Source organism: Nematolebias whitei, chromosome 11, assembly GCF_014905685.2.
Source record: "Nematolebias whitei isolate Nwh7 chromosome 11, NemWhi1, whole genome shotgun sequence".
NCBI lineage: Eukaryota > Metazoa > Chordata > Actinopteri > Cyprinodontiformes > Rivulidae > Nematolebias > Nematolebias whitei.
The window spans coordinates 46,913,413-46,922,456 of record NC_056508.1 but is presented as its reverse complement, the minus strand read 5'-3'; the positions used below and the strand labels follow the sequence as shown (position 1 = coordinate 46,922,456).

The 9,044-nt window shown below is 42.9% G+C and overlaps 1 protein-coding gene across 1 annotated transcript in view; it reads left to right on the top strand.

Moving 5' to 3' along the window:
• The window catches only part of LOC119417353 (1-phosphatidylinositol 4,5-bisphosphate phosphodiesterase eta-2), a 116,573-nt gene that overhangs the window by 90,888 nt on the left and 16,641 nt on the right, over nucleotides 1-9,044 (top strand). The window contains exons 7-13 of the mRNA XM_037684558.1: nucleotides 702-905; nucleotides 986-1,106; nucleotides 3,889-4,060; nucleotides 6,593-6,700; nucleotides 6,853-6,858; nucleotides 8,083-8,238; nucleotides 8,892-8,990. Coding sequence (XP_037540486.1) covers nucleotides 702-905; nucleotides 986-1,106; nucleotides 3,889-4,060; nucleotides 6,593-6,700; nucleotides 6,853-6,858; nucleotides 8,083-8,238; nucleotides 8,892-8,990 — 866 coding nt within the window. The remainder of the gene's footprint in view (nucleotides 1-701; nucleotides 906-985; nucleotides 1,107-3,888; nucleotides 4,061-6,592; nucleotides 6,701-6,852; nucleotides 6,859-8,082; nucleotides 8,239-8,891; nucleotides 8,991-9,044) is intronic.

Below are 9,044 nucleotides of genomic sequence, written 5' to 3'. Positions count from 1 at the left end.
TATATATATATAAAATAGAGGTGGTTGTTTTTTATGGAAAAACTGAGTATCCTACTTTGAAGAAATAAAGTTTAAGGGAGTATAATTTACTCTGTATTAGTACTAATACACGTATTTTAAAGGGCATGACAGGAAAACTGCTAAAATTGGTCGTTTATGGTCAAAGCTTGAAAGAGCCGCAGGGAAGGGATCACAGAGCCACGTGTGGCTCCAGAGCCGCAGGTTGCAGACCCCTGGAACAGACGTAGAAAAGGTCACCATTAAGATTTGGGGCTGCCACGTCAAAATCCAAGATGGCCACCACCTGGGCCAGCCCCATCATTTGAGCAAACTGCCTTGTAGTTTTCATTCTGCTTCAAAGTAAAGATTCCTGAAATTATTACGGTGGCTGAAGATTAATATCTGTGGTGCCCCCCCCCTCTGTCGTTACACCTGTTGGTAAATAGAATGACTCCCTCCACTCGCAGGATCTGTCCCTCTGCCCCACCTCAAAAAATAAAACCTTCTCCACAGAGTAACTCCTATAACTTGAATAAGTTGCACCAAAAACATTTAGGTTTAGTTCGTTGCATGTTCAGTTCCGGTCCAGAAAAACACTCGTCTCCAGAGCTACAAACATTCTCCGTTCAGATCCCTCAGGGGGACATCAGCGCACTGCTTGTTTTTTATTCCCTGAATTTTAGAAGTTCTTGTTCTTCCAGGTTTTACAAACTACATGCGCAGTCCGGCCGGGGACATTTTCAACCCAGAACACTACACCGTGAACCAGGACATGACCCAACCGCTGTGCAACTACTTCATCGCCTCCTCGCACAACACGTACCTGATGGGCGACCAGCTCATGTCCCAGTCCAGGGTGGACATGTACTCTTGGGTGCTGCAGGCCGGCTGCCGCTGTGTGGAAGGTGGGGGGTCCAACACTCAGGATCCGCGCCAATCATCCTGAATTATTCTCACGTTTGTTTCCCTTCTTGAATTTCTGCAGTGGACTGTTGGGACGGCCAGGATGGAGAACCCATCGTGCACCACGGTTACACCCTCACCTCAAAGATCCTCTTCAAAGACGTCATCGAGACCATCAACAAGTACGCCTTCATCAAGAACGAGTACGTTTGAACCCCCCCCTTGGCGCTGATCTCCTAACAGACCGAGACGGAACACGGTGTTTTCAATAATGGCTCCTAACAGACCGTGAAGTCTGCGTGGTTTAATCAGCGTTCAGTCTGAGGATGCAGATGCTTTCAGTAAATATCGCCGTGTCGCCTGTTGGGCTGAGAGCGTGGAGGAAAGACGAGGGAAATGAAGCTTTCATGGTGGATGATGTCTTTAAAAGCCTTTTTCATTCGAGCCACTCAGGTGTGGTTGCAGAAAGCTTCCCTGATTTGTTGATATCGTCTTTGGTGTTGAGATAAATATTTTCCTTCAGTTGTGGATTGAAAGGACGAGCACTTAACTGGAGACAGTTGATCACGTCTGGAGTCGGTCCTCTTTAGGACAATTGAAGGTTCGTCACATTGAAATTTTAATTTGAGGAGTTGGAAAGAAACTGAGCCTGTCTTACAGTCTGTTTTCTTTTTTTAATAATATACAATAAATCCATTTATTTAGCCATATCAGTGTTTTTGTCCCATGTCACGGAGCAAAGACGGGGAATCATCCGTCCGTGCATGTTGAGTCGGGTTACGACTTCCATTTTGGTGTGCGGCTGCATGTAGACGTAAGAAAGCTCACTAATTGGGTCAGGCTGAACATTTCTGGGTATTTCTTTCATTAACTTTGTAACAAGAAATGGAGTCCTGTAATTGTTAATAAATGCATTGATCGCGTACCTTCAAATGCGAGACGAGAGTAAATGCAGTTCAGAAAGTTGGTACAGCTTTTAGTTTAGGTACAAGTCGAGGGTTTCCAGGATAAAAAGTTGGAAACTTGTGTGTCCGATTACTAAACTATTCGGATATATTAAAACGTCAAATTGCATCTAAATAATTACTTTTACTATTCAGATATCTTTAGAGTTCTTAAGTTGTGGCGTTCCACAGAGATGAGAGCTCGGCCCCTTTATAACCATTCTTTGCAGATGAAACTTGACGCTACTTTTCCATAAAATTCATAAATCCCAGCAGCTCATTTCACACTTTTTTTTTTGTTTTTTTTACATTAAATCCCAGATGGCCCAGGATTGACCTAAATTTAACAAAAATCATAAAAGCTCAATCATTTACAAATTTTTTCCTTTTCCTTTTCATTTGTTCAGTTTTAAGAGAAGACACGCTGCTCTTACCTCCGGATTCTGCATCTTTTTTCTTTTAAAGTCTGCACGGCTTGAACTTTGCAGCACCCTGATAACTGTTCCCAGGTCAGTTTGTGACAGAGTCATTAAAGCAGGCTGTTCAACTGGCAGCCCGGGGGCCAAATCAGGCCCACTGGTGGGTTCAATTTTAAATAGAACTAGATTTTAAACTGTAGAACGAGCTTAATTTATGACGATAACTGCTGGAGCTCTTGGCTCTCAGTAACTTTGACCCCTGAGCAGTTTAGTTGAATAGCTCTGTGCTATTAGAAACTCATTTTGTGGACCTTTGTGCCAACCAAACTCAGAAACATCTTAACCCGACTTCAACACCAACCTTTAAACTTTGCTCTTTAGAGTCTTATTTTAATCAAACTCTTGTTTACAGCACTTTGTAATGTTAATTAAAAAGCCCCGTTTTAATTCTTTATTTTGTAACAGCACCCCATCTGCTGTTGCAACTTGTGATGCTATTTCTGGCCATAGTGAGATTTATAACTATAAACCATCCTGAAATAGTCGTCACATCTGTGCAGCACGCGAACAGAAACACTCGCACACCTTCCTGCATTTCAGTGAATCTGCTTCAGAGGGTGATAATCCCATTGATACGCCTGCAGAGGAGAAACTCTATTTTTAGATCCAGTTTCTTCAGCTGAAACCAAGCCTGAGCGCCGCCTTTGTGTGCATCTTCACCTCGCCGTGTGGTTCTGAAAAGATGATTGTGGACACCATACTCCACAGATAATTGGCTAAAATGGAGCAGCGTAATGGAGGCTGCGCTCGGCATCAAAGAGGAATCAGATTTTCCGAGGTGCTAAATAAAACTCGGTCTGCCGGAGACGTAATTAGAACAAAAACTCCTGAATTGTTGGATCCGTGCAGCCGGAGCGGAGCTCTCCGACACGGCCCAGACTCCGGAGGTGCTTCGCCTTTGAAACGCAGCGTAGCCAGATGTGATTATTTGTACAAATTAAATCCTCCTTACCTAAACAAACGCCACACGTGCACTTCTGACTGAGCTCCTCGCAGGCGTGCGGTCTCTTTGCATCTAAACGTGACAAAAATATGACACTTTGCACGTTGGAGTGAAGTGATGGGATCATTTTTGCGGCGTGTTGGGCGTTGCATGAGCCTCGGTGTAGTTCAGTTTTCTGACAAACAGGAAGAGGGAGAGACCCAGAACCAGCAGCAGTTGACCGTCTGATTCTGGCCGCTCCCCTCGCCCGAAGCTCCGAGGACTAACCTGCAACCAAAAACTGAACACAGCCGGTAACTCCCAGCCCCAACAACAATCAGCTCAACGTCAGTGACCAGTGCAACCACTGGTGTCTCCACCAGGAGCAACACCAACAACCATCAGACCAGGTCACTCCCTCGCTTGTCCAGAAGGCGGAGCTTAACCCTTTTTAAAGTTGTTTCCAGCCAATCAGCTTTCAAGAGAGCACATGAATTAGTTGGGCACCATTCACATTAATGACCCGTCACTGTGAACGGACCGGAGCGTAGTGTTCAGTCGAAGTTCACCGCCGTCCTCAGCTCTGCCGTCAGCCCCTCGTATGTCTCTGACCGCGACCTTTTGTGCCCTTTCTCCTCAGCTACCCTGTGATCCTGTCCGTGGAGAACCACTGCAGCGTTCCTCAGCAGAAGAAGATGGCCCAGTACCTGGTGGAGATCCTGGGCGACAAACTGGACGTGTCCAACGTCCGAGCGGACGAGTCGGGACAACTGCCGTCTCCAGAGTCGCTCCGGGGAAAGATCCTGGTGAAGGTGAGGTCACACCGAGACCTGGTCCACGGTCTGGATGAACCCCGTGTCAGAGCCAGACCCCGTCTCGGACTCTGCAGTTGGACCCTCGGCAGACGTCAGGAAGCCATGAAACGTGTTGAAAAGATAATTATTTAAAAACTTCTTTAAGGTTTGCCTGTCACTCGCTGAGTTTGAATCTGAGACGCCGCCGGCTGATCATGAATCTGTTTGTGCTCAGAGCTCGTGTTGAGGATGACTCTCAGCTACCACCACCTCAGTCTGGTTCAGGACCAGTCGGTTTGACCGAGCTGGAGCCACGTTCGTCTCTGCTGAGGTTGACCGTCTGTGGCAGCCATCTTGAACTAGGCTAACTGTTGTGCATGAGAGATTGTGATATTTTGCTAACAGACTTTAAACTGGTTTTAAAACCAAATTTTGTGTTTTCAGTTTATCTCTTAAAGGGAAAAGTTTAAGCCACTGCCACACCAAAGTTTAGCTCGGTATCTGAAAATGTGGCTAAAGTTGAAGTCATTTTTGTCTTTGCTAAGGTTAGCTTAGCTGTGGCGGCCATCTTGAGTTGGGTTGGCTCCAAATGTGTAATTGGATGTAGTTTGTCCTGTGATTACGTTGAGTTTAATTAGAATCTGTCATATTCTGGCTGACGTGTAGCGTTGGGTAAAAACGTGATCACCCTTTCAGCTCTAATGTGACCAAATGAAGATGATCACAGATCGATGACTTTTGGAAAGAACCGATGTTTCCAGACCAAAGAGCGTCTCTGAAGTTAGGCTGTACACTTAGGACAAAAGCCCTCCATTATTTTGTCTGGTAGTTATTACTATGTTTTTTTTATCCTTTAATTAACGAGTCAAATCCTGGGTTTGAACTCACGTCCATCTTGCTGTGAGGCATCAATGCTAACCGCTTAACCTCCGTGCTGCTCGATATGACTGTTTGGATCCTCGTGGAGCAAGAAGATGGTCACTTTGTGCTCTGACCCAGAAAATATTGTGGTGATGAGGAGAGCCTTTATCTTCCAGCTGGTGGGACCTGTGTTAAAAGATCTGAATCCTCTCACTGAATCAGGACCCACAAACCTGAGGTCTGAGTGGACCCGGGTCCTCCATGTCCTCTGGCAGACTACAGACAAGCAGCTTTATAGCGTAGATGAGATGACTTCTTTTAATTTGGCGAACTCGCTTAAACCCAGCAGAATCACCAGAACCGCTGCAGACTCTGTGACTCATTCAGCGTGAACGACTCGAGTGAACGGAGTCACTTCAGTGATTCAGTTCAACCCAGATCCGTGAAGCGAAACGATTCAGCAGGTCTGCTTCAACTGGTCTGCCTGTTGCTAAATGAGAACCGGTTCAACCTGCCTGGGTAAATAAAGATTATTATTATTAATATTGATGGTAACGATAATAAAATTATCATTATTATATAATGAATTTATTTAATATTTAATAATAATAATGATAATAATAATAATAAAATAGTAATGTTAGTATTAATAAAAATATTCTTAATATTGATAGGTTAAAATGATTTATTAATATTGGTAGTAATAATATATTAAAATTATTAATATTGATAAGATGGAACTCTAGTGACAATAGTTACTATGATTGTTGTTGTTGTTAATAATAGTAATAATATTGGTAATAGTAAAAAATATTGATAGTTTTAATATTTATTAATATTGATTGTAATATTTTTAATTGATCAAAAGTAACTAATACAATTATTATAAATATTGTTAGCAATAATAATAATTTTATTATTAATAATCATACTAATAATAAAATTATTAATGATGATAGTAATAATAATACAATTATTATTAACAATATCATTAGGAACAATAATGCAGTTGTTCACTCTGCAGAGAAGACTGGTCCAAATCCATTTAGTAAATTTTTCCTTGTATCTATTTTTTTTATGACCGTCAGAATGTTGATTTGTTTTTTAATCTTAGTCTGGTCTTTTTTCATCTGTGGTTCTAAATCTGATCCAGATCTGATCCCGGTCTGAACGGTCGGGTCTCGTTTCATCAGCGAGGATCGATCCGAGTATTGACGACATCGTCGTCGTGCAGTTTACGGTCCAGAACTCTTCACGTCGTCGGCTACAGACCCCGAGTCCAGACGCTTGGCCTGTTTTTAATTTGTCACGTCCTTCTGAGCATCACAGCAGCACGAGACCACCGTTGGTGTCGGACCAGACCGGAGCGACACTGGGGCATGTTTCACGTTCAGTTTGTCGCTCCGGTTCCAGAAGTGTAATTCTGCTCCGTAAAGGCTCGGAGGAGTAGATATCAAACGTAAACACTGGACCAATAAATCAGGTCCGATAATAATTCAGCTGGTTCTGAATGCACAACCGCTTCAGAACCAATCCATGTTCGTGCTGCGGGTCGCTTCAGAACCGTGGACTGTCTGCCCCCCGGGGGGGTCACATTTAGATCAGAATCTGAAGGACCTCACAGGAACATCAGAGCAGAGCTTTTGGACCTGCAGAGGTTCTGTTTAATGTGTTGTCTTCCTCCGACAGGGGAAGAAACTTCCTTCGAACATCGACGAGGACGCCGAGGAGGGGGACGTGTCCGACGAGGACAGCGCCGATGAAATGGAGGACGACTGCAAGCTGATGAACGGAGACGTACGTCCGCCGCTTCCTTCGCTCGTTTTTAAACAAAATGTTTTGTCACGTTTTGAACCGAGCCGCGCTGCAGACGTTTCCTCCTCGTTGTTGTGGCGATTTGTTCTCATCTCTTCTCTTTGTCCTCTTCAACGCGCTCGCTTCTCTCAAAGTGGAAGGTAGTGTATTAAAAACCAAACCTCATTTTCAGTCCTGTCTGAAAGCTCATCTCAGCCATGCTCCATCGTTTCTCATCACCTCCGTTTAAAAAACGCTCCATCAAATGTCTGGAAGAAAAACATCTTTGGAACGAGAAACTTAAGATACGAGTCCAACAGTTGAATAAAGTTTAACACCAATTCCATGTCACTATTTATTAACTTGAAGAACCGAAGCTCCTCATGGAACCTCCTGCTGCCCTACGGTCAGAATAACCCACAGGGCCTCGGCTTTAAAAGTGTCGTAACTTGAATCTGCAGGGACGAGAGTAACGAGACTCTTACTGACAAATCACTGATCCGAAAGGACTCTGATCGATTAAAGGCCCAAAACAAATGAGAAACGATTGATCTGCCTCCAAGTAGGAAGGTGGAGGAACTCCACTCCACTGGTTGGTTCACGCTGCCATCTTGTGACTGAACTGAGCGCGTGCAGAACGATCGGACTGAAGCAGAGAGCAGGAATCTCTTTATGTTCATTAACGTTTAAACAACTGCAGCTACAAAACATCGTGTATGTGTTGAAACTTAAAAAAATGCTGTTAGACTTTGAAAAAAATACTCTTAAAGCTTAATGTGTTTAAGAAGAAACAAACGATTCTCGTTCTAAAACTTCACAGCTGCAGGATAAATTTTAAACGACACAAAGACTGGTTCATATTTTCTAAATTATTTGTATAAGTTTATTCAGAACCGGTGGAGCAGAGGTCAACAAACGGTTTACAAAACTTATAAAAACTATAAAAACTGCTGAAGGAATCTTTACTTTGTTCCCCTCCAGTAATAAAAATGTAATTTACATCAGTCTGAGGATTTGCACCATCGTCCGCCTCATCGCTCGTCTGAAACTCATTTCTCTGTTTGTGACATCGTGTTGTTCGTTTTGTGCACATTTGAATGTTTTTTTGTTCACATTGATCTTTTCCATGAAATCCAGAGAAATAAAGTTTTAGTGACAAGTTATCATAAAAATGTTTAATTTTCTGCAGTGCACCAAACTACACGTCATATCAACAAAGTCCATGCTCAATAATCCAGGTACTGAAAAATGTTGGATTGTGTACCTGGATTATTGAACATGGACTTTGTTGTTTTAGTAGCAGGTTTTTAAAAACCCGTGACAGTAACATTCTTTAGTTTAATCAGGCAGAATATGTTCTAAGTGTTTTTCCTCATCGTCTGCAGACGTCCGCCAACAGGAAGCAGGTGGAGAACCTGGCCAAGAAGAAACTGGACAGCCTGATGAAAGAGTCCAAGATCAGGCACCGGGAAGACCCGGACAGCTTCACCATCGCTGCCCTCCCTCCCTCTGGGAAGTCCTCCGACAAGACGGACGGCAAGGTAAACCAAGAGCGACGTCCCAAAACGGCTTTAATGTTTTTAACTGCAGTTTGGGGGGGGGGGGGGGGGTGACGTTTGTAGAGCGAGTCGAGAAAAAACACAAACTTTGGATGTGGTCTGAGAAGTCTGAGTCCATTTTTAAAGTTTAAACCTCAAATCTGCTCTCAAACACATTTTATTTGCTGTTAAAATATAGACATGGATGGAGAAAGATATATATATATATATATAGAGAGAGAGATGGATGGATGGATGGATGGATGGATGGATAGTAGGGCAATTACATTAATATAATAAAATTAATACTGTACCAATTTAATAAAAGTATCGTAAAACATTTGATACTCACTAGTCAAGAATAATGATTGAAGATTAAAGTAAATAAATAAAAAAGATGCAGAAAATGTTTGTTGAAGGTTCTAACCACAGATTTAATTAAGTCACACATGAGTTAAATCCCGACGTGCTAATTTAGTTTCCGATCGGTTTCAGTTAATCTCAATAAACCTCCCAAATATAATCTCTGCTCTTTAAATTATTTTAAATGAGCTGTTTTCTTGTAGTTGGATTTTAATGATATAATCCCCCCCAACAGTCGTAAAACCAGCCAGTCCAGTAAATTCTGTAAAGTTTATCGGTTTGTTTCTCCTCAGGGTAAAAGCGATGAAGGGACGGACAGCGCCGGCGAGTCCAACCTCGGCAGCGCCAAACGTACGAGCCGCTCCTTCATCGGGAATTTTTCCAAGCGCAAGGTTGGTCTTTTTATTAAATTTTTACCTGCGTACATTCTTTTCTGCTGCTAATCC